Source organism: Symsagittifera roscoffensis, unplaced genomic scaffold (assembly GCF_963678635.1).
Source record: "Symsagittifera roscoffensis unplaced genomic scaffold, txSymRosc1.1 SCAFFOLD_25, whole genome shotgun sequence".
NCBI lineage: Eukaryota > Metazoa > Xenacoelomorpha > Acoela > Convolutidae > Symsagittifera > Symsagittifera roscoffensis.
The window spans coordinates 460262-486655 of record NW_026971149.1 but is presented as its reverse complement, the minus strand read 5'-3'; the positions used below and the strand labels follow the sequence as shown (position 1 = coordinate 486655).

Sequence of the window (26394 nt, the reverse complement as noted above, 5' to 3'; positions counted from 1 at the left end):
TAATACTTATAAACTTTTTCTTTGTCTGACCTTTTTTCCTATTTCAGATGTAATTGAGAATAATGAGTTGACAGAGAATACCACTTTGATCAAACTGACTCCATTTGAATCTGACAGTTTTCGATGTAAAAGTGTTTCTCGTAGCAACCAACAATCCAGGGCTTCAACTGGACGCTGTTATCCAGTCTACTTGTGTGATTTGAGTGCCTCTATTTGATCTGATCTGTTGGGCTGTGTTGGGATGTCTTCTTCGTTTGGGGAGAGATACAGCTACTTCAAACAAGTGTTGAGTCCCATTTGGCTGTTCAAGTCTGAGAAGGAACTCCAGTTGGCCAAAGAGATTGTCAACACACCGGGTGAGTGGAGTGATTAGCTGTTATATCAAATTACAAAAAGACTAAAAAGTGTAAAAATGATCCTAGTCCTAAAAAAGTAAAAAATACTCCTAATCACAAATTTGGAAGACAAAACGATAAATAAATCATTAAAAGAATTGTTTTCTCAGTTTTAGCTTTAGAGAATTTGTTAGCGAATTCGGTCCTGTCATTTTGTGAGTGTGACAAATTAGAGTCTTTTTGGTTAGCAACGCTTACTCATTTTTGAAAATTTTCCGAAAGTTTTGTCCGCATTGTTTGTTTTATAGGTTGTCCAAATTGATTTTCTGAGCTCTCCCAAATCATCATAGAGACACTCGTTTAACCATATTTTCTATGCCGCAGGCGAATTTTTGAAGCAACAATCCTTTTAGGCTTCCCTCCCCCTCAGAGTTTATAGTATTTTATTATACCATGGGCTTTGATGCTTGATTAGGGCTTTGGCAAGAAAATAGTAAGATTGGAACTATTCTTAAAATTTTTTTTTCCTATTTTTCAATGTTTGTTTCAAAAATATTTCTTAAAACCATTTTATAAGTTCTCCGCTGACGCCGAGTATGACATGAGTTTCCTGAAAAACCAACTAACTTTGTACAGTTAGTTTTTGCGGATAACTAGAAATTTTGTCGATATATATCTGAACCCCACAAACAACACGTCTGCAGCTATATCACATGATTCGTCAAAGTTGAATTGTTATTGTCTCCAAAATTATTTCAAACCGCTAATTAAGTATAATTTAGAGATTCATTGAAAAACATTCAAATTTGTTGTTTCAGAAGTTTTTTGTTCGAAATGCATAACTTAATCTAAAATTTTTTACAATCATGAATTTGAAAAAAAACGAAAACGGTATAGAAACAAAATCAAAATGTTTTTGGCTGTTTTTTTTTGAATTTTGGGGAAAAGTGACCATCATAGAAATTTTTAGATAAGAAAACATAAGCTAGCGGAAATGTTCTACAAATCTGATAAGACTTTAACCATAATTTGTTCTATACATGCTATCAGCCTTATAAATAACTAAATCACTGCTCAAAAAGGTATATAAAGACATCAATTGATCTGCACAAAGTCTACCTTCAAAACTGAAATAATACTATGCCACTAGTCTCCTACTAAAATGAATGATTGAACATACAGTATCTTGTTGACTAAACGTACTACTCATTACGTACTACTACCAGGTACGTACTACTCATTAGCTCCACTATCGTGCTCCCTTCAGTCATATTTACCAATATGGACTGTAGAGCGTATAAATAAATCTTTGCATGCCACAATAGTCGTTTAAATGAGGCGCGGCGGGAAGCTTTCCACCAGAAAGTTTCCAAGTTTACGTTGCGGTGGGAAAAAATTAAGTAGGTCGGCAAGATCGTTTTACGCAACCGGGAAGTTTATTTGACCTTGTAAGAGGTTCAAGAGGTCACGTTGAGCCATCGAGGTGGCTATCACCGACTGAAGCAAGAAGTCCGTGCCGGGTATTACGAGGAGTACCTGCGTCAACACTGTCGGGCCCTATGCATTGACTGCGAAGGCTGTTTCGAGAAGCGCAAGACGATAGTTAACGATGGCTGTCACATAGTGCTTCACGCCTATGTTAGTTATTCATTATTAATTACAATAATTGGTGCGAATTAGACTTAAATATCAATGCCATTATATGTCAATGACAAAGTATTAAACCAATATTTACTTAATGCAAACAATCAATTATAATGTAATTGAATCATTAATTGAGAGAGAGCCATTACAGTAAAGCAGCGAAAAGATAGTAATTAAAAGATCAATCCTCACTCTTATAACTCAAAACAGCTTAGACTCTAGAGAAGGGGGTAGACATCACGAAGCACATCCCTGAGTCGAAGATATTGAGCCTAGACCGCGCATCCCTTTATTACTCTAGAACACAATTCCTCATGTCCAATCATTAATTATCATAGCAAGACACGCAATATAACATGGCGACTATGAGTGGGATGATGTTACCAACCTTTCAAGACAAGCTGAAGCTGATTGCAAATTAAGAGTGAAAACAAGACGACATCCAACACAAGACGACTCCAAAAGCCACAAAGCTGAAAAGAAGATCACGGCAGTAACTTGCTCAAACAGCAAAAAAGAGGGGCAAAAACAAAAACTGACTTCAGCCAGTGAGAGACAACAGCAAGGGGCAAAAGGAAACTTCAACTGTTTTGTGTTGATGACAACTACTACACTTCTCCAGGAAAGCGATACAGTGTACAAAAACAGTTAGTTGAAACTTAAAACTCTCGGTGCTTAAAGTAAAATTGATGAGTGCTCATTTGAAACTAGTCATTTGAAATCATCCATGAGAACCGCCTGAAAACCTATCCAGTGCTTAAATCCTAACCAAATTTCAAAAAAAATATAGTGGAATAATATTAAAGCCGCAAGACAAGTTAACTTAAAAGGTAGATAGTTTAAAATATAGAAACAAGAGTTAATTAACTCCTACTCGTAACTAATCATAGTACGAGCTACTCTATATATTTTCTCAAAGACGATAATTACGTCATTAAATTTTAAGTACCCTCTAGGCATTAATTGTTTCCACTATATAATAGCAACTGATTCATCTGAAATCAATTTTGAATCAGACTTGACAATCATATAACTGTGATAAGATGGCGCACGCTCAAATCTCAGTCGAACCATTTGGCGGAAGCGATAACGAAGATTTCGCCCAATTCGAACAGCTCTTCCAAGGATACGTTGGAGTTGCGGGAATCGCAAATGCTCAGCAAGCGAATTTTCTACAGTTGCACCTGCGAGATAGCGCTCTGCGATTCTACCAAACACTGCCAGCACTAACAAGAGTCGACGTACCTCTTAGTCTAGCGGCACTACGCGACCATTTTTGCAACCCTCAATTGCAAGAGGTCCACGTGCTAAAACTTGAACAATCAAAGTTTGATATCAAGCGAGACTCACCAGAGAATTTCCTGGTAAACCTCACAAAAAAGGCACAACGAGCCTACCCGACACCGGATCTACCTGCCGTTGTCCCACTCGATGCGGCACTAGTAGGCGCTGCAGCTGATGCAGACGCAGCGCGCTTCCACGGAGAGACGGCGCAACGTCAAGAACGACTTGATGCAGAAAATGATCATAGGAACAACCAGATTAAACGCATTTTTATAAAAGGCATGCCCAACTGGCTCCGTTCGAAGATGATGGAACAACCAGCTGCGACAACAGTACAAGACAATAAGAGACGTCTGTCGTAATGAGGATTACCCAGAAGATAGTTTCAATGAAATTGGAGATACAGTTTCCCACAACCTAATCAGTGCGTTGTCAAAACTAACAACAGCCCAGGAACAGATTGAGAAACAACTCAATGAAGTCCGTAGTGAGCTAGCGAATCAGAGAAAAATGATCCAGTCACGACCTCAAGGTGACAACGGAAACACAGCAGAGCTCTCAACTGAATAGCCAAAACACTGGTGGGAATAATCATCAAGCCCAACAACAAAACCAAGGAAACAATGCACAAAGCCAAGGAACTAGAAATGGCTCAGATCAGGGCAATACTTCTGGCCCTAATCAAGGGAATGGATATCAAGGGAATGGGCAACAAGGATACAATCAAAGAAGGGGTAGATTTGGTAAAGGAAAAAAGAACGGACAGCAGAGAAATGATGGGGGATACGGAAACCAAGGTTTCTCCGGGTTTCAAAATATGCAGTACCCCCCACAAATGTTCCAGTTCCCCCAACAGATCCCTGGAATGCATTCGAACCCCTACTTCCAACAAAACCAGAACTACCCTCAAACACAACAGAATGCCCAATATCATCCAAACCAGATGTACCCCCAGGGTCAACAAAATCAACAGCAGCAAGCGATAGCTATGCAGCCACAACAAGCTGCACAACCAATGATGCAGCAGGTGCACACCCAAAACCCAAATACAGCAGCAGTTCGCACTGAATCAAAGTTCTGTGATCACTGCGGGAAGTTTGGCCATACCATAAGCCAATGTTGGCACAAACCCAAGCCACAGGGACAGCAGCAACAGAATTTCCCGTTCCAAATGGAACCAAAAAACTAATTCAGCCACAAAGTCAGTCAGTCAAATCATCTAAATCACAAAAATCACGTAAATCGCGAAAATCACGCAAATCAAATATTCAAGACGTACAAGACGATGAAATTATTGATCTGTATGCAGTCATCCCAACCGAAGGAACAGTGCTAACTTATATGAAAATAAGATTAGCGCCAAGCCTCCAAAGAAGAGTACTGATTGACACAGGAGCATGTGCAAACGTAATTTCGAAACAAACATTCGATGAAATTAAAAACGAAAAAACACTATTCGCACCCTATAAAACAGCAAAATCAAGCCTCAAGCAAGTGCGAATGGCAGGAGGCCAACTGGTGTCAATTGAAACTGAAGTAACGATCCTGGGAAACCCTTTCTTTAAAAAACACCATATACATGTCTGCTCAAAATACAATCTACTTCACTTTCCAGGTTTGTCACTCCAAATCAACGAAATTAAACCCGCTAATGCACGTAGACGCACCAACCGAGTGAAAAAATTCCCTCTTGTTCTCACTAAGAAACAAATGATTGCACCTCATCAAACAATCATAATCGAATGCCAACTGCAAGATATTTCGACTGACATGGAAAGAACGACGGGAATCGTAGTTCCATCACAAGAACTAGAAGAAAAGTGCGAATTGGCAGTAAGCTCATCAATAAATGAAGTTAACAAAAACAATATCGTTTACGTCACAGCATTTAATATGACGGATCATAACTTAACGTTGCCCATAAAAACCGAAATCGGAAAATTTTCGATACTCACGCTAACCGAATACGAAAATTTAATTCAGATCGAGCCGCAAACTTTGGCATTAGCGAAAATGAACCAGCCGGATAATGTCGAACTCGGAATTCACGAAATAATATCGCAGAAAACAAGCCCTTCAATAGGATCAGAACAAAGACCACCACCTGAATACGAGAAATTTTGGTTCCCGACGCCCGAAACGTGCCCTAACCCGGAATCACTTCCCAGTATCCAAAGGGAAATTTACGACCAAATCCTCTACTTTCAAGGTCTTGAGAAAATAGAACCAAATAATAACATTCAGGACCGGATGACCTTTTTGAGTAACTTTCAGTGAGAGAATTCAGTGTTGACAAATGACCAAAGGTCAGAAGTAGAACATTTGCTGATCGAATATGCGGACATATTTGCCAAACACAGATTTGACGTGGGTTATAATTCCGACCTAAAGATCAAGTTGACACCCGAACATCAACGCCCACTGTACACTGAAGGACCACCCACGCCCATTCAACTAAGGAATGAACTGACGGTTGAACTAGCTCTGATGCACTACTTTGGACTCATAACCACACTGTCACATTCTAAATACAGTAGTCTGTTGTTTGCACATAGAAAGCCATCTGGAAAATTGCGGATGTTGATTGACCTCCGGCGTATCAACCATTCAATCAAAACGGACTATATAAATAGCAATTTTCCAATATCAAACATGACCGATGCATCAAACCACTTTGCCGGAAAGAGTTTGTTTACGAAATTGGACTGCTCACAAGCATAACATTGTGTGCAAATGGCAGATGACCTTTCGGTCCAACCTTTGGCATTTAACTTCGGTTCGCGGACGTACGCCTGCAAATGCCTAGCCCAAGGCCTAAGTAAATCTGTCACGGGATTCAGTTCATTCATCCGCCACTACCTCGATCCATGCCTAGCAGCCGACTTGTGCACACAATTCATGGATGATATAGGAAGTGCGGTGAATAATTATGAGGAACTAATACCCACGTTAAAGAAAATATTCGAATGCATCCGAAAATCAGGCTTAAAACCTTCACCTAAGAAATGCGAAATAGGAACACAAAGAATGAAATTCCTAGGAAATGTAGTAACACCACAAGGAGTTACGCCAGAGGAAGCAAAAATTTCTGCATTTCTAAGCAAAATAAAAATGCCAAGAACAGTGAAACAAGTAAAAAGACTCATCGGGTTTGTGCAGTTTTTTAGGAACTACATGCCGAGTCTTGGTGAAAAACTAATACCATTCTATAAGCTGCTGAAGAAGCAGATCGACTTTGAAATAACTGAAGATCACCATAAAAACCTTGAAATTCTCAAAGCCGACTTAATACAAGCGACCACGTTGACACTCAGACTACCCAAGCCAGGACTGCAGTATGTCATACTTTGCGATGCCAGCTACCACGGGACTGAATTCGTGTTAATGGTCGAAGACTACGTCAAAAATGAGAAAAACGAAGAAATCAAGACGTACGCACCCGTTTCATTTGGTTCCCGGCTATTCAATACAGCACAGCTGAAATTTTTAATCTACTACAAAGAATTCCTAGCCTTGTATTTCGCACTTGATCATTTCTCGCACTACATCTGGGGATCAGTCAAACCAGTGATTGTATTAACAGATAATAGAAGTCTGACGCAATTCTTTCAGGTGAAATCCATACCGCCATCAGTGTGGAATTTCCTGGACCGAGTCCTGTCTTTCAACATCATAATCGCCCACATCCCAGGAACCGCAAACTACGCAGCAGACTTCTTGTCCAGGATGCAAACGGATGCATCGGCGTCTCTCTCACTAAAACTGACAGACAAAATACCAGTCAGGGAAATTTATGTTGACACAACAGCAAGAGTACCCGACGCATCGCTTAACCTGGTTCAAGCTATCGATGAGGCATTTTCTGAAACAGAACAGGTCGATGAAGCTCTAGTAGCAAACCTGCAAAGATTAGGACTTTACCAAGCATACCTCGACAAACAAACAACATGCGATCGTCAAGGAACAATAGAGCCTAAGGCGCTTGTCATGTTAAAGAGGCCCATGATGAATGCGATAGAGTATCCAGATCCAGCAGAGAACCATATTGAACTAGACTCCAAAAATGAGCCAATTGACAGAAAAAAGGAACAACAACAAGATACTGATATCGAAGAAGTAAAGAAGTGGATAAGAACAGGCGAAATACCAGATCTTACGTATGCAAATACCAGGCTAAAGAAGTACGCAAAGCAATTCAATCGACTTGCCATTGAAGACGAAGTCCTTCTCCGCAACTTCTACGACGATACTGGTAAAATCAAACATAAACAGTTCTGTGTACCAAAACACATGTGGAACGAAGCCCTATACAGAGTCCATAATTCGATGACAGGAGGACATATTGGCATGACACGAACCACAGAGTAATTCAGAAGGAGATTCTATTTTCCCGGATTCTCGGAGTTTCTGGTCAACACAGTCAAAAACTGTTTATTGTGCCCGCAGCTTAAAAATGCTTCGAGTAAACATCAAACACCACCACTTCAACCACTTTCCTCGTTACAATCATACCCTGGTGACATGATGCAGATCGATATAGTCGGACCGCTAAAGTCACCGGTGTACAAGTTTGTTCTAACTGGAATCGACGTTTTTTCAAAATACCTGTTCGCAGCACCAATGACGAACGCAAGCGCTGATACGGTGGCAAGAGAACTAACGAAGATGTTTTTCATGCACAGTTATGTACCAAAAAGGATACTGTCGGACCTAGGAAGTGTATTTACCTCTAAGTTAATCCACGAACTCACAGGCCTTCTAAACATCAAAATTGGACATGCAACGCTGAAACACCCACAAACCATCGGACTGGTGGAAAGATCCCATGGGGCACTGAAAAGGATCCTCAAACTTAATATTGACGCCCAATGGACCGATTGGCACCGTTATGTACCCCTTGGGACATTCATACACAATACGTCATACTACTCGTCCATCGGATGTTGTCCGAGCACCATTTTTCATGGAAGAGAGCCTACCAAACCGCTTGATCTCAGATTTTCGACCAAAGCATTGGAAATTGCTACGGCTAATGCTGACTTTGTAACCGCGTTACAAGACGCGATGCTCGAAAAATACAAAGAGACTAAAAACAACATCGTGTCATCATATCACAGATACCGGGGATACTACGACCAGAAAGCACTAGCCCAACCGCTAGTACTTCACTCGTTCTGTCTCCTCCTCAACCCTCTTCTAACAAATCAGTCTGATACCCGGAATAAGTCACTCCAAGTGTGGCTCCCCTTGTACAGAGTGGAAAAAGTTCTAACTAACAGCAATTACATAGTACGGAAAGTCGGAACCAACCACACACAGAGTGTCCACAGATTTCGACTCCGATCGATTCGACCACAGCATCAACCAGAAGACATTGACCCAATTGATGAGGCTCAATTCGTGGTAGATCCGTCACTAAGCAAGTACCGCAGTGAGCCAGGACTATTTGATGACTATCTACCTAGACTGCTTGACGACGTTCAACCGCAACACGACAGCGAAATCCAAGAAGCAACTCCGACTACCATCCGCTTATCAATACCAATAGGAGGACCACTGGCACCAGTGCCACCCCCTGCAGTAGTTATGGCACCACTGCCACCGGCGCCACCAGCACCGCCACCACGTGAGCCACCAGTGCAAATAGTGCCACCAAGACCGTCATCTCCACCTGACACCGAACTGGATCCAATCAATCCACGAGGGCTTGAGCAACAGGACACACCCCTAGGAGAAGATCACATGGACGGAGCAGGAGCGGCAGAAACAGGTGGAGTTGCACAAGGACGCGACGAAACTGCCGAGGAACAACCCTTACAAGAACCACCGCGAACGAGACGCAAAGCAGCAGCCATAGCACGTGACAGGATTTATGGACAAACTCGATTCAGCAACGACGTACGATACCACCCAATACCACATCGGGAGAAGCACCCTCGCAAATATAGTCTGCGAACAGTAGATGGACACGAAGTCGCTCCGGTTAACTTTAGCCCAAAATCTACACGGAAAGAAAATCAGGCAAAAATACGACAACAAGCAGCTGAGGCAAATGAATTATTCCCTCATAGGGAACAAAAGAAGAGCATCCTAAAAAGCAGCCTTAAACGCACAAAACAGGCAACGAGTTCAAACGAGGGAGCTGACAGCAGCAAAGACTCAATGAATTCTATTCAAGAACCAAATATCATGTTTGGCACAGGAGACCTGATGCATTTCCCAGGCTCCATCGCTCATTGTGTCTCTAGTGACTTCCAGATGAGCAAGGAAATAGCACAGCAAATTTGCGATGCCTACCCAACTTTACAGCCCACGTTGAAGTCGATCGAAACACCACAAGTCGGAGCCTCAGTATCAATGCACAATCCTTCTCAGAACAAATCAATCTTCAACTTAGTGACAAAATCGCAATATTTCAAAAAACCGTCTTACTATGACCTGACACGCAGCCTACGCTGCATGAAGAAACAGCTAATCGAATAAGGCATCAAACAAATCGCACTTCCCAAGATAGGATGTGGACTCGATAAATTACAAGAACATTCAGTTTTTAACATCATCTACGACATCTTCCGAAAAAGTGACATCAAAGTCTTCATATATGTTTAAACAGCTTTGCGGCACTGTCATTGATCATTAGACCACCAATGACGAACAGGCACGAAGTCGGTCCACTAGCAGACACCAACTTCCCGAGATCTTGAAAAAACAACCTGTTGCCCATGTTTAAGCATTACGAAAAAAAAAGTTTTTCCTCCTTGTCTAACGAATCGATGGAAATCCAAAATTTTTGGGCTTATTGATCATCACATCACCAATGACGAACAGGCACGAAGTCGGTCCACTAGCAGACACCAACTTCCCGAGATCTTGAAAAAACAACCTGTTGCCCATGTTTAAGCATTACGAATAAAAAAGTTTTTCCTCCTTGTCTAACGACTCGATGGAAATCCAAAATTTTTGGGCTTATTGATCATCACATCACCAATGACGAACAGGGACGAAGTCGGTCCACTAGCAGACACCAACTTCCCGAGATCTTGAAAAAACAACCTGTTGCCCATGTTTAAGCATTACGAATAAAAAAGTTTTTCCTCCTTGTCTAACGAATCGATGGAAATCCAAAATTTTTGGGCTTATTGATCATCACATCACCAATGACGAACAGGCACGAAGTCGGTCCACTAGCAGACACCAACTTCCCGAGATCTTGAAAAAACAACCTGTTGCCCATGTTTAAGCATTACGAATAAAAAAGTTTTTCCTCCTTGTTCAACGAATCGATGGAAATCCAAAATTTTTGGGCTTATTGATCATCACATCACCAATGACGAACAGGCACGAAGTCGGTCCACTAGCAGACACCAACTTCCCGAGATCTTGAAAAAACAACCTGTTGCCCATGTTTAAGCATTACGAATAAAAAAGTTTTTCCTCCTTGTCTAACGAATCGATGGAAATCCAAAATTTTTGGGCTTATTGATCGTCACATCACCAATGACGAACAGGCACGAAGTCGGTCCACTAGCAGACACCAACTTCCCGACATCTTGAAAAAACAACCTGTTGCCCATGTTTAAGCATTACGAATAAAAAAGATTTTCCTCCTTGTCTAACGAATCGATGGAAATCCAAAATTTTTGGGCTTATTGATCATCACATCACCAATGAAGAACAGGCACGAAGTCGGTCCTCTAGCAGACACCAACTTCCCGAGATCTTGAAAAAACAACCGGTTGCCCATGTTTAAGTATTACGAATAAAAAAGTTTTTCCTCCTTGTCTAACGACTCGATGGAATTCCAAAATTTTTGGGCTTATTGATCATCACATCACCAATGACGAACAGGCACGAAGTCGGTCCACTAGCAGACACCAACTTCCCAAGATCTTGAAAAAAACAACCTGTTGCCCATCTTTAAGCATTACGAAAAAAAAAGTTTTTCCTCCTTGTCTAACGAATCGATGGAAATCCAAAATTTTTGGGCTTATTGATCATCATATCACCAATGACGAACAGACAAGAAGTCGGTCCACTAGGAGACCACGATCATGTACGACTAAAAAACAAAATCTGTTGCCTACCTTCAAAACAAAAAAAAATCATATATATTTATTTTGGTCCAAAAACAGTTACACACAGCTGAAATGTCTTAAATGTCTACTTTTTCTCCAGCTCAACATAGACATGACCATCCTTTGTCTTCACTCTTCTGTCTTTCCCTAATGGCAAAGTATTCGACACCGCCTTCCAAATAGCCCCATATCTATCCCACGGGACTTGCAGCCCGATGGATAATAGTGAAGAACATCCTGACATATTATTTACAGTGAGAACACAATGCACCCACCCATAAGGCAAATACACAGTGTCCCCAACACACTGCACGCAATGATGAAATGACGTCATATCTCCTCGCAAAACTCCCATCAGCCCTTCAGGATCAACACCTTCGTTTTCAAGCCTCCTCGCGACTTCTCCAGGCTTTACGAAAAGCCAAATCTTCTTTCCCGCCCCATACAACGTGATAAGGTTGTCGATCGTCTCCTCAAAATCGCAGTGGGGCCTGTTAAAGTTCTCTCCTTCTGTAACCAGAAGATAACCGAAAGCCTGCGATGCGACGCGCGATCCCAGGGGTGCCCAATAACGCAAGAAGTCTGGCTAGGTCTTCAAATCTTTCGGGAAAAGCCCCATGTACGTCATCGCTCCAAGTGGTTCAGGCCTGACATCAATAACTTTGAAACTCCGCTTGGTCCGTTCAATGCTCACGAGTTCTCGAAGCAGTCGCTAGAAATACAACAAGCCCCTGCAACTACGAGTACATGAATGACAGTATACTTCAAAAAAAAACACACCCTTCGATGAGTATCGGTGTACTCCGCCGCAATGAAATCTTTCAGCAGAGCTGGCCGTTCTCGATCCAACCCGTCGAAACTAGCCATCGTCGTCACTACAGGAAGACGTTTGGCGAATTCCGCAACGGCGTGCAGATCATCGGGAACAACTACATCATTTGTGATATCGGAGCGTGTTCTCCGCTTGGCAGAAATATCGCCAGAAACTTGGGAGCGTTTCATTTCACAACTGAAAATTTTCTCAGCCAATTAAAACGCGAAGAAGCAGATTTAGTCGCTAACATTGCGACAAAAAGAACCAATTTAATGCATATCATTCACGGAAGCGATGAAAACAGTTAAGCGATAAATGACATACTTTACCCAAACTCCAAAAATCTAAAACGAAAAAATTGCATGAGCACTCACCACTGATCTTTTGAAAAACACTGCGAAAAAGTACGAGTATGAATTAAAAGTAATCAGCTAAACAACTAAAAGTAAAATTAAAAGTTCAAAGTTTCCAAAACAAAGTCCAGTAAACAACGTCTACTTCTGTTTCAAAATGGCTGCTCCAACTCCCACCAAGAACAGTAGCGCCGTCACCACGCCGACCACAACGAACATCAGGGAGCCGCCCTCTTGCTCTTCTTCCGTCAACGGAGGGCACAGCGGAGAGCGCTCAGACCAGCTCTCACTGGCCCCAAACTCAACATAGCTGCCATTCGTGCAGCAGTACAACATAAACCTGCCCCAAGGCACAGAGAAAGACATGCTCAACTGAAAAAATACATATACAGTCGTACATCCATTCAAAATTAACACAACTCTTCTCGTTACCTGCAGTACTAACTCAAGGAAAAACAGAAATGGAAAAGCTAAAACACAGAAATTGATATTATTATTTTATTATAAGCGGGCAGCATGTACAACAACGTTTGAAGCACCATGGCCTCCAGGAACATGAAACGAAAAATTGGGCATAAATTAACCCATATTAGGTAGTTGAGTCCATCCGCGGGGAAAGGCCTTTTACATTATGGCCTTTTACTTATGGCCTTTTACATTCGAAAAAGTGAGAGTTGCTTCTGGAACTTGCTTATGGCCTTTTACATTCGAAAAAGTGAGAGTTGCTTCTGGCACTTGCTTATGGCCTTTTACTTTCGAAAAAGTGAGAGTTGCTTCTGGCACTTGCTTATGGCCTTTTACATTCGAAAAAGTGAGAGTTGCTTCTGGCACTTGCTTATGGCCTTTTACATTCGAAAAAGTGAGAGTTGCTTCTGGCACTTGCTTATGGCCTTTTACTTTCGAAAAAGTGAGAGTTGCTTCTGGCACTTGCTTATGGCCTTTTACATTCAAAAAAGTGAGAGTCGCTTCTGGCACTTGCTTATGGCCTTTTTATAGACAGCAGCTCAACTGCTTCAAGAAAACTTGCGAGACAATATGAAGAATAAATTGAAAACGAGAAATATATACAACAACGATAATACAAACTACAGGAAGTTTAAAGTTTTGAGTTTAAATACTCTCGTCTTTGTTCCCACAAAGGGACTTTTCATGCTCCTCCCCGGGACACGACAGCCTGACGTCAGCATCATTTGCTGTGAAGGAGATCTCAATCACCGAAATTGCCTCCGTCAGCTGCACCATGACCACGGGGCCGTCCAACCCTGACACATAGTCCCTCAGCTTGGGCAGCAGTAATCCCTGACAGATGATCCCCCGAAGTGGTACCGAAATCCAACCGAATTGGTCGGTCCGAACGGCAACATTGTGGACGCTACAGTGACCCGCCGTATCAGCCAGACTCGCCACCACCAACAGTTGACTCACTGGGGACATTCGCCACTTTAGAACGGGTATATATGGAATGTCAATTACTCGGATGAACATTCTGGGATTAAATTAGTAGTCAGTGATTCAACTCAAATTGACTGCAATACGGAATACAACTTGAGCGTGAGCCAAATTAAGTGCAGTGACAAGATAAATAAGGCAAAAGTCAACAATTTGTCGACCTCATGATGAACAATTGCTGAGTCCGTATCATACCCATGGAATGTATTTGAGCTGACTTACAACAATGAGAAAGATACAGAGTGACCCGAATGGAACAAGTGACTAAGCTTATTTGTGTTAAATAAACCAACACAACCTGAATACGAACTCAATGATTGGAAGTAAATGCCACCGAAATATCAAAATCACCAAACTTGGCTAAACAACAAACATCCTGTTTATACCGTAGAAATAAATACCACAACGCCCACCCAACGACACGAAGCCACAGTTTTTAACCAGGAACATTACTCTAGACCACGAAGGGACAATGCTACTATTGCTTCTCGTCCTACAAATAGGCCGTATTTTGGCATCCTACGACGATGTTCTTTCATCTGGGATAATCTTCCACAAAGAAAGTAAGATCATCCTGGCAGAAAAGTTTGTAAATGTCCAGTTCCTAATTCCTTTCCCAAAGTACAATTTCACGATGAAGACAGCAATGAGGAATTACCTCAACAAACTTTCGGAGAAATGGCGAACACCCTCTATAGAGTGCCCTCTGGATTTTTCCACGAACTTCAATTCAACTACAGACCCATTCAACCTTGACTGGCTCCTGGACATGATCGAGGAAAAAGCTGCAGCAGCAAAGCAAAAAGCCCAAGCCATTAGGACTCAACACGTACCCGCAGGGGAGCTCCACTAATTGCGGCAGCGGCCATCGCCGGAATTGGTCTGTTTGGCTCTGGTATAATGATGGGAAATTCTGGAGGATGTGGACTTATGGGGATTTTCGGATCGTGCCAGGACCAGGCTCAAGCAAATGCCAAAAACATCGAGAGCTTGGAACAATACTTAATGGCACTTACGGACTATGTGTCAGAAATCGAAACATCGAGCAACGAAAAGTTCTTTGCGATTTCGAATGAATTGTCTGAAATCCGAGCAATTCAACAACAAACCATCGAAAATCAAAACCGAAATTGGAAAATACTTGAAGAACAATTTGCAACAATTCAAGGCAATTTCCATATCTTGCGGGACTGCACACAAACATTGTTCTCGAACCAACAGATAAATTTCAACTTCGACACAGCAGCATCACTACTAAACGTTGTCTACGCAGATATAACAAGCTATAAAGCCGCACTTTATGCCTTTAAGACAAACGTCTTAAACTCCATACCGACTCTGCTGGACCAAAGACTACCGATGTCTCTTGTTCCGCGAGAATCCTTGTTGGCGGTCATAGACGCAGTATACAAAAGCCAAAAGGAGGAGAATCACCGATTGACACTTGCGATACCACCAAGCGATATCGACTCATACTATGACGCGAAACTGCTTCGCGATGTCACAACTATTGAGGAAGGACTTCTGCTCAACTTGGCAATACCGTACGCATCGAGTCAAACAGCCTTCCAGATCTACCGGGCCCATGTGATACCTATGCCACAAGGTGACCCAACCGAAGCCATCAAATGGGTTACTGAAGGATCATATCTGGAAATCTCAGAAGACTCTATGGAAACAACAGTTCTGACAGAAAAACAGTACGCCAATTGTTTGGGAAGCTCAACATACCGGATCTGCCATCAAACAATGGAGACACATCTTGGCCAGTCGTCATGCCTAGCCACACTATATTTCCACTCAATCGTGACGGCATTGCAAGTGTGCGAAACGGAAAAGATACTTATCCCTACGCTGGAGAAAGCTACGAATTTGGGCTACGGGATTTGGCTCATCACATCAGCCAGTGCGTCATTTTCCCTACGAGAGTACAGCCTTGAAGAGCTGAACACCCCCAAACGGGAAGATCATGCAGGCTGTAATATTTGTCTGATAACATTAGACTGTGGGACTCAGTTGATCAGCAAATACATAAAAATTAGGCCGGACCTCGCTAGCTGTGACAAAATTCCAGCAAAACGGATTACCGTGAACTTGTCGGACCCCTTGTCGCATCTTCTTTCAGAATTGCCAGACTTAACAGAACTCCCGTATTATGAATCAAAAACGGATGCCGGAGTTAAGTTACTGCGGGAAGTAAAAGCGAAACTGATAGACTGCCCTCACCTGACTAAAACAGACGAGCTAAATGACATCGCAAAGCCGATCGCCCACCACATGAGATTGCTGAAACCCACCCTAGTGGATAAAATGGAACAGTATGTAAAATTACGGCTTTCCCTTACATTGACAGCAATAGTCTTTTTGAGGAATCTTGTCTTGCATGCACTCATCATGTACCTCTACCACCGGTTTGCCATCTTCAGAAGATTGACTTCGAAGTTTCTGAAAGGGCAGGATGGAACCATCGCACTTCGACCGGTGCTCTCAGTAGCAGCATCTGACAGGAAGGCCTTCCAAAAGGATGGGTCCAAGCTTCGTGAGAAATATATGGTACTAACACAAGCAGAACTGAATGCCTATCAAACGCCAACCAACCGATCAAGACTAACCTCAGCCTGCTCCTCAATGGGGAACATCAGCAGAACACAAGAATCACAGGTTGTCTTGAACGAAACGAGCTTTAACGTAAAAGAAAGAGAGGAGAGCTTAAGCCAAATTTGACCAGTTACTGGCATTCATTGAACTCATATTTATAAATCACCCATAAGACTGACTACGTGGCCAAAATAACTTTGAAATCGCATTGTCTCATTCACCAGGTACGTACTACTCATTAGCTCCACTATCGTGCTCCCTTCAGTCATATTTATCAATATGGACTGTAGAGTGTATAAATAAATCTTTGCATGCCACAATAGTCGTTTAAATGAGGCGCGGCGGGAAGCTTTCCACCAGAAAGTTTCCAAGTTTACGTTGCGGTGGGAAAAAATTAAGTAGGTCGGGAAGATTGTTTTACGCAACCGGGAAGTTTATTTGACCTTGTAAGAGGTTCAAGAGGTCACGTTGAGCCATCGAGGTGGCTATCACCGACTGAAGCAAGAAGTCCGTGCCGGGTATTACGAGGAGTACCTGCGTCAACACTGTCGGGCCCTATGCATTGACTGCGAAGGCTGTTTCGAGAAGCGCAAGACGATAGTTAACGATGGCTGCTTCTGACATGTGTTTCTCTTTTCACTCCACTCTCCTCCACTTTTCGATTTGCTCGCTCTTGTCTTGTTGGGTCTCAGACAGCATTTGTGCCTTCATTCTTTCAATTGTTGTTTGAATTGTTGTCCTATTCACTTCATTTACCTTTTCCTTGGTTGGCCAGAATGATGCCTTTAATGCCAGGAATGATGTCTTCAAAGGATTTAGAGAAAGTTTCTTCGATTTTTTGCTGATATGTTCATTTTTTAATTGAGTGTTCATTTTTAATTTCAGGACATGGGCTCAACTTATAATGTTTTTTTTTTCTTGGCGTCGGTTTCGGCAATTGGAGTTTGGTCGGTGATCCGAGTCGGAAATAGGTTCGGAATTTTTCGGGTAAAATTTAGTACCATCATTTTCCATTCCAACTCTTTAATTATTTTATCAAAACAATAAGGCCAATCACATTAATTAATTAGTTTTATCGCAACAATTATGATTTTTTCATGAGAATGGTGATTTAAATTTAGAGGAGGGTTTTCCATAATTAATTTTTCGAGTAAAGGGTTCACACTGAATTTAGATCGGCTAAGTTTGCCCATAGCATAAATTGAAACATTTCTTTTTGAAGTGTTTTCAGGAGGTATTACAGTTAGAATGTTCTGGAAATTGGCAGTGTTTACGGACGCTTGGTATTTCAGGATAAATTTTCCGTAGCGACCACTCGAGAAAGTTGAAAAGAACATTGGCCTAGGGTGGACATTGAGTGCCCAAACGAAAGCTTAAAAACACCGTTCAGTTACGATTTTAAATACAAAATGTTGCTCCTGCAATCTTAAAGAGTTTTCAAACTTGAAGCATTTTTGAAAACATTTGAAAAGAAATTGAAATGATTTTCTTGAAAGTTTCATCAGTTTTCTGTCGAAAACTACTTGATAGACGTTAAAGGGCAGTTGAAGCACTCAGAACTTCGCCCTTTAATGAGCAGTCTTGTTGATACTTGTATTCGTTAATCGCACCGTTCTGATGGAAAGCCTTTTACTATCTTTTTTCGTTGAACTCAAATAACATGTTATGCATTTGATTACAGCCAAGATGGTTGGGACTGAATGTAAACTTGTCGGCTGATTGTTGGTGTTTAATTGTTGCAAATGCATGGCGAAGCATAGATGGAATTGCATGTAGTATTGTGTGTATTTGGAATGAGTTTGTTGTCCAGGTGTTCCGAACGAGAGGGTGTCTGTGGCTGATGTGAAGTGGGCCAGGACACTGTATGCGTCTGCATTCCACCCGGACACTGGACAGGTGAATCCGTTGATTGGCAGGATGAGTTTCCAGATACCTGGCAACACCATAGTCACAGCACTCATGCTCACCGTATGCACACTCTCTCTCTCTCAATCAATTACCCCAAAACTCCACTCACCACTCATATTTGGTTGCTTGATTCATTTTCACTATAAGTCTTGATTATCTGTCTATATTCTGTACTTTACTCAAATTATACGTTAGAGATTATTTGTTGAGAGTTTGTATTTTTTCAGGGTTTCAATAGTTTTTCCCCAGTGTCAGAATTTTTTCAGTTCTAGTACGATTTACACCAAAACGGTTTAATATCCTGTGCCTGTTGGAGCTTTGTGTGTGTGTGTGTGTGAGTGAGAGTGAGAGAGTGTTTATTTTGTGTTGCAGTTCTACCGCTCTCCCCTGCAACAGGTGTCCATGCAGTTCATCAACCAGTCCTTCATGGCATTCTGCAACTACACCAACAGAAACGCCCAAGCCCCACTCTCCAATCAACAGGTGAGACACACACACACACTCATACACAGACTAAAAGCACACACACACACAGCCACAGTTCACACATATGTCCGATTGTTGGTAAAACTGACGAGAGAACTAATTATGACAACAAGAGAGAGAAAGAAAGAAAGAAAGAAAGAAAGAAAGAGCAAATGAACCCGAATGGCGTAAGATACGTTTACCCTTGCTATAAGCAAAGGTATTGCAATCGGGTGCTAGACTTTTTCCTGTAAATGACTTTGTTCACATGGGCGTTTCGGTTGAAACAGAAATACTTTGAGCATTTTAGCATTTTAACCATTTTAATTATCCCGTCTAATCGCAGTATGTTGGTTATAATTTTACATTTCGGTTTGTTGATTTTTAAGAGCAATGAATGTAGTTGAGACTCATATAGGTCTTGGTGATTTTGTTTGTTTTTGTTTCAGGAAAAAGTCTTGAAATGCTCTAATAAATACAGATATGCATTCATACTTATTAATGCATTTATGAATGCACTTAAGTATATTTGCACTTTTTGACTTCAATTAAAATTTATCTGCTGGGAGCATTCTCCAAATACGAACGTGGAAATGGCGCGAAAAAATGAACGATTTCTAATTTCGAATTTGGAATTTTATTTTCAGATTTCCAGTGGAATAAAAACTTTTCCTATTGATCCAGTTTTCTCAAGTTGGGTTAAAGATATCAGAAAAGTGCCAATCATAAATCTTTCTGCAAATTCAAAGAGCTTAAAATGCATCTTTTTTTCTTTGAAATTCGAAAGTTGAGATTTTTTCAACAAAGGCAGTGTTTTTTTTTCTGTTTAATTGCGTTTAACTGTTTGAAAAACCTAGCATTCTGACAGTTGGAAAAGAGTAATGAACGCTACTAAACAGAAAAAAACACTGAAAAAAATCTCAAACTGTTAGAATACTATGTTTTTTTTCCTTTTTTTTCAGTTTCTCCTTCTTTTTCGGCTTAATAGGTTTCGGCTTATGTTGTATCGTATTAGTGGACTCTTAGTGCGTCCTTTTTTCACAAAAAAAATTGTGTGCGTGTGTGTGTGCGTGTGTTCTGAGGAAAAGGGGTACTTCAATTTTTTTTCATTGTTGTAGAGTTTCTGCTTAGGTATTTTCAGCTGTGTTACCGCTTGTTAATTGTAACTCAATCAATCATCTCTCGTAGCTGCTTGAGGAGACGGCAAAGGCTTGTGGTTGAAATCCGGCCTGTACCTGTTTTTTTTTGCAAACTCAAGTTTTTGTGTTTTTTGAACCTTTTTCCGTCTGTTCATTTTTGAAGGTTCAGCTTTCTTCCAAGTTTTTGTAACACCCATGCTTGCGACGACAAATCTCGGAAATTCGATTCCAGTTTTTACCTGTTTTTCGCAAACTGAAAGTTTTTGGCTAGCTCAGATTATTGTCTGTCTGCTTATTTCTGTCGGCTTAGTTCCACAGAAAGGACCTTTTAGGAGAGTTCGGCCTTTTTCTAACCTTCCGGAGCTCCTTGTAAAGTTTCAATTGGTGGTGGAGGTATTGTTGTTTTGGATATTTCTGGTTTCTGTTGCAATTTTTATTTTATTTTTGACAAAATTGATTTTGAATTTTTTTTTCATGTTAGAATTTTGAAACTCCACCAGATAACCAATCTGAACAGTGTGTAGCTGCTGTATTTTCTCGTTTTTTTTGTTTTTTCTTTTTCTTCTGCTTTCCTTTCTTCCTTCATTCCCCAAAACTTTGCTCAAATGTGTTTTTATACAATTCGTTGAGTAATTGTTAATTTAATTTGTTAATTTAACTTTCCTAAATACTTTACATAACAACTTCATTAGTTCTTAGATATGCAGGATTTTAATTTTTGTCTCGCATCTTTGATGCTCTCTTGATTTTAATACAAATAATTTTTTACGATCTATTTTTGTTTAGCTTATTTGACTCTTATTTTTCTTATTCTAATGTGTCTTCTGTGCTGCTGCTACACTAGGTGTTGTTGGGCTACTTGAGTGCCACGGGCACTGCAGTGGGAGTTTCCTTCCAGCTGAGCAGAGTGGCAGCCAAGGCCACCAACCCCCTCATGGCCAAACTGGGTGAGAGAAAGAGAGAGAATACAGTGCTCATGTAAATTATCTGCACAAAACGAAGTAAACTTGCAAATTACAAAAAGTTTTTTTTTGCAATTGGTTTGTCCTTAGACAGAAAATTATAAACACCCGCGGAATTTGATTTGAATTTTAGCAGAATCAATGTGGCAATTTTATTTTGCAAAATTTGTGCCTTAAATCTTACCTCAAATACAGGCCATTGTTTTTATTCAATCAAGCATAATGCGAAAATTATTGACTCAATTGCTAATAAAACTGTATCAAAGTGAGCCTATTTTTTTTAGCTCAACAAAGTTTAGAAGGGTTTAATCTCCAAAATTTTTCCAAAAAAATAAAAGTTGATTTTAAATTACAAAAATTGGTGAATGATGGTTTTGGCTACCAAACCAAAATAAAATAATTTATAGAAAATTGTGAAGGTTGTCCTTTTTGAACTGTTACGGACTAAAAAGTCGAAAATATTCCGTTTTGTTGGTACAATTTTCGGCCCGAATTCTGTCAACCAAATTGTGCCATGTTAACTCCGCTAAAAATCGAAGTAAGTTTTGTATGCATCGTTTTTTGTCCTAAGAGAGTCCAATTTGAGAAAAACACGTTTTAATTTTCAGTTTCTGTTCGTTTTGTCCGGATAATTTAAATCGGCTTTTTCCCATTATAGCCCCACCAGCCTAGAAGCCAAAGTTTAAACCCCTCTCCAGTCTCACAATCTGGCAATTTGCTAGCACTGACCTGAAAACAATCTATATGCTTTCAATCAGGAGTGCTTTCATGCAAAAGTGCCTTCATGTTTTTTTTGAATACTGAACTAAGCGATGCATGCATATTTATTTACTGGGGGTGAAGGCAATAATGACCCTTTGAATCGGCACGTTTTTATCGTTTGTGTTTGCCAAGTACAGCTTTGCATCTGTGTATTAAATTGCGATGATTAATACTTTTTTGGGCCTTTTCTGGGGGCAGTGTGTACTTTTAAAGAGGTCTCTGACTGATTACTAATGAAGGTGCTACTTTGTCAAAAAGATATATGAGCGTATAAGAGTCAATTTCCGAAGACATTTACGAAAAACAGTAGAATTTTTGTATCAATAATCTAGTTTTTTTGTTCCGACGTTTTTTTTCAGTCAATTTTTGCTGATCGAAATGATAGTTTTTTAGACAAAAGTTTTTTCAGACTCCATTGAAGATATCAACTTCCCGAGTTGAAATCTAAGAAGATATTTCTTCTCCGATAATTTTTTGGAAAGTTCTTGGGGTTTGAAAATTGCCAAGTTGGCCATGTTCTGGACTAAATTATGCGCGCTTCGAAGAGTTTATTCATATTGCTGATATCGTAATGCTAGAAATTTTTGCGTGGCGAATTATCCCGCACAGCATAATCGTTCCAAATTGAATTGAGGCTAGCTAATGACATCGGTTGTATTTACGATTCAACATTTCACACTTTGATATTGTCCAAAATTTACAGGTTTTCAAAATTTTCGTTTCCCGAAATTTGTTCCATATGAATTAAGGGATAGTCGGAACATTCAGGGCTTTGCCCTGATAAACGAGCAATCTTGTTCAATCTAATCCTGCAATCTATAGTTCGCTGCTACACGGTACGTGTAAAAATGGTTTATGTGTCTAACTTATTGTTCCGACTTTCGAAGAAAAAGGCAGAATATATGTGCTCGGGGTGGTTGTCTTTTCTCCTGACAAATTTCGACTTTTTAACTAGCCATTTTTGACGGAATTTTTAAACCATCCGAAAAGTATTGTTGTCTTATGAAATCTAAAAAGATATTTTTACCTGTGTTCACTTTTCGTAAAGTGTTGAGGGTTGAAAGATAGCCAATTTGGGACAATTAAAGCGCGATATATATCGAGCTATTAACTCGTAATATGATATTTAATCCGTTAGAAATCATTCCAAATTGGATTGAGACATTCTATTTGGACTATTTAATACTTTGCTATAGGCGAAGTATACTTCATGCCCTTTTCATAGGGTGTGGGGGTTGATTTTCAAAAAATAATTGTGAAAGTTTTTGCTCTGTTGTTTCAAAGCATCATTTCATTTTTCTAAAGCAAGCACTACTCCATAGAACTTGAAAGGCAGTTGGAAAATCCAGGGCTTTGCCCTGATACGGGCAGTCTTGTGTCCTTTAATCTCAAAACAATTGTCGTTATATGTGTTCCTCTCTGCTGGCAGTTCCCTTCGTGGCGGTGTGTGCTGGCAACATGGTCAATGTGCCTCTGATGCGCCAGCAGGACTTCCTGGAGGGCATCCCAGTCAATGACTCGCCCCTGGAGCAGGGGGGTGGCAGCAACAGACTGGGCCAGTCAAGACAGCTGGGGGTTATGTGTCTGGCCCAAGTGGTGGCCACTCGCATCTCTGCAGCCATACCCATCATGGTCCTCCCCCCTCTAGTCATGAACTATCTCAATAAGTCTGCAGAGAGGAGAAACATACAGGTACCTTTTAGTTCCTCTTTGCTTTCAAACTGCAGAAAGCAACTTCAATTGTGGAGTGGTTGATTTGATTTTTACACAGAAACATGAAACATGATTTTTATTTCACGGATGATTCTGCTAAGTTGTTGCGCATCGATAAATTTTGCGCGGAACTTTTATTTCAAAATAATGGGGGTGGGCGGACGGACGCTCTTCTTCAGGGATTCAACCCCCTGCCGACCCACAGGGTCCCCCCTTTGTACTATTTTCAGATCTGTACTAGTTTTTAGGGAGAAGCGCGCCAAAAAAAACGCGATTTTTTGGTCGAAATTTTCCAAAAAGTGCCTAAAAACGTCTTTTTTGGCCTTTAAAAAAATCGCTTGCGGCGCAGAAAAATTGGTCAAATTAGGGTCTTTACAGCGTTTGGGGAGAGCTCAGAACATCAATTTGGCCGACCTAAAAAAGTTCGACAAAATTTTCAAAATTTTTTTGAAAATCCCCCCCCCCCCCCTCGAGAAATTTCTTGATCCGCGCCTGGTAGTGAGTACTCTTATACAGGTCTTGCTGATTTTTTTTTCGTGAAAAAGTCTTAAATTTTGTTCATGCTCAATTTTGATTTTTCGCGGTTTGACTTTTGATTTCTTTTTCAGTTCAGAGCATTTGTATTGTTAAAAGGGCTCTTTTTCCTTTCCCCCCCACCCCACCAGCGAAATTTTAATAGTAAAATTTTGTTCACATCATCGGATTGTTACAAAAATTGGTATGCGGACTAATTAGGCTATGACAAACAAACATATTTGGTCTTCATACTTAACCTTGTAAAACTCCTCGTTACAACATAAAATTGATGTATATGTGAGGTGGGGGGGGGGGGGGGGGGGGAAGGAAAAAGAGCCGTTAAAAGTCAAACTCCACTATCGAACAGCAAAAGTGTAAAGTTCACGAAAAACTATTTTGACTTCTAATTTCGAAAACTGAAAATTAATTATTAGATTCCCCAGCGAAATAAAAGATTTACGTATTGATCCAGTTTTCTCAAATTGGGTTAATTTTAACAAAAAAGTATGAAAACTGAAATGAGATTGGTCGGTCCTGATTGGATAAAACCAGTGTTTGAACACTTATAAGAAATAGGGCAATGTATTTTTATATGGAAAAAATAATACAGTGAGATCATAATGGCCAGATTTGTAGGATAAATTAAACTATTATTCCTAGCCAAGAATTGACCGTTCTTTCTTGTGATATCAGTCTTTTTTCATTGAGTACTGCAGGAGAGTGATAATACATGCGATTCAAGTCTTATGCAAAGTAAAATTTTGTGCGAAAACATAGTGGGGCAATACAAAATCTATCTAAATGGTTCGGTCGATTGCTGTAGTTCAGCTGGGTTTTTGATATATTTCAAGTAATACGATTGTACGTTTTTAGGTGCACAAGAAGTCGTTCGGCCGACCACTTTGGGTCCTGTTTGAGGCGTCTCTGATTGGAGTGTGCACGTACATGGTACTGCCTCTGGCTGTAGCCCTATTCCCCCAACACAGTTCAATCTCAATAGACAAGTTGGAGAGGCCACTTCACAGACAGATAAAAGAGACACATCCTAATGTGCAAGTGGTCTACTACAACAAGGGACTCTGATTATCATTATCTTTGTTCACTTCCTTTTCTGTTATACTCCCCGAATTTGAGGTTTTAGTTGCTTCCCAAACTGTTGTATCAAAGTGCTTGCGTGAGTCTGATTATTTCTTGGCTGTTTAAAACTAAAGGAAAGTTTGAATTTTGGCTTTAATAAATCAAAAACACCTTTCATGATTATGATTTTGTGTCAATAAAAGTATGGGTGGTCATGGAGACTGGTTGGTTGAATGTGTACTGAATGATAATTATTTGTACATTTTGTTACTGTTGATATTAGGGAAATTGGAATAAAATATGGAGATGATAACTTTGGTGAGAGTGGTACCATGATAATTTGAGCAAGAAAACCTTTAAAACAAGAGCCGAAAGATGGAAGTAGTTGAACTATAGGGGGTGAGAAGGGTGAAAAAAAAATAAATTTAAAAAATGATTATCGTTAATTGAATTTTTTTATGGTGTATTGACATGCTGCGATGGTACATTTTGTATGACGCGCGCCTGTAGGACCGGGCCTGAGATTCGTATCCCGCTCCTCTGCCCGTTTTCTGCGTTTACTTCTTCATTTTTATTTTTGTTCTGACCACTGAACAAATATTTTTATAGACTTTGAGAGTCGTGATTCATTTCCTATATAGACTTTCCGCAGTTCAGATAAAATCTGGTTTAATTTTTTGTTCCAACTATCGAAACTTTGTATTCGGTTGTTTTAGTTTTTCTTTTTTTTTTGTTTCAACGCAAAATTAGCTGGCACAAATAATCATCAGAAAGTTTCGAGTTATGTATTATGTTAGAGCGCTTTTAGCCGTGAGTCGAACGACATTAAAAAGTTTTCAAAAAGTTGTGCAAGTGTTGAAAAAAGATAATTTGAGATTTTTGAGATTAAGTCTAATTTCTAGCGATTGATTTTAAACTTCTAAACAGAAAATTTAATTTAAAACTTTTTCTAGCGCTTCATTTGCTCAAAAAAATCAAAGTTTCTTTTTGGTTTTTCATTAGTGAAGCCAACTGCTCACAATTATGACTAATTAGTCAACTTAGTACGCGTTTTTGTAATTCTTTTATCTCACCATGGACAATTAAAATGGACACTAAAATGAAGAAAAAAAGAAAACAATGGAAAACCTTGCACACCATCCGGCTAGCCTTGTTGTTCCGACCATATGAAAAATGAGGAGGAACTTCGTATTCGGGTGTGTTTTTTTTCCACGCAAAGTCAGCTACTACAAAGAATCATCGAAATGTTTTGAGTGATGTATCATATTAAAGAGCTTTTAGTCGTGATTCGAACGACATA

General features: G+C 40.3%; 1 protein-coding gene across 1 annotated transcript; it reads left to right on the top strand.

Moving 5' to 3' along the window:
- Positions 1 to 51: 51 nt before the first annotated feature.
- Positions 52 to 25482, top strand: LOC134856184 (sideroflexin-3-like). Its single transcript, XM_063872550.1, has 6 exons — positions 52 to 356; positions 18363 to 18520; positions 18833 to 18943; positions 20909 to 21011; positions 23218 to 23480; positions 24891 to 25482. The coding sequence occupies exons 1-6, from the start codon at positions 242 to 244 to the stop codon at positions 25098 to 25100; spliced, it is 960 nt and encodes a 319-aa protein (XP_063728620.1). The 5' UTR covers positions 52 to 241; the 3' UTR covers positions 25101 to 25482.
- Positions 25483 to 26394: the final 912 nt, after the last annotated feature.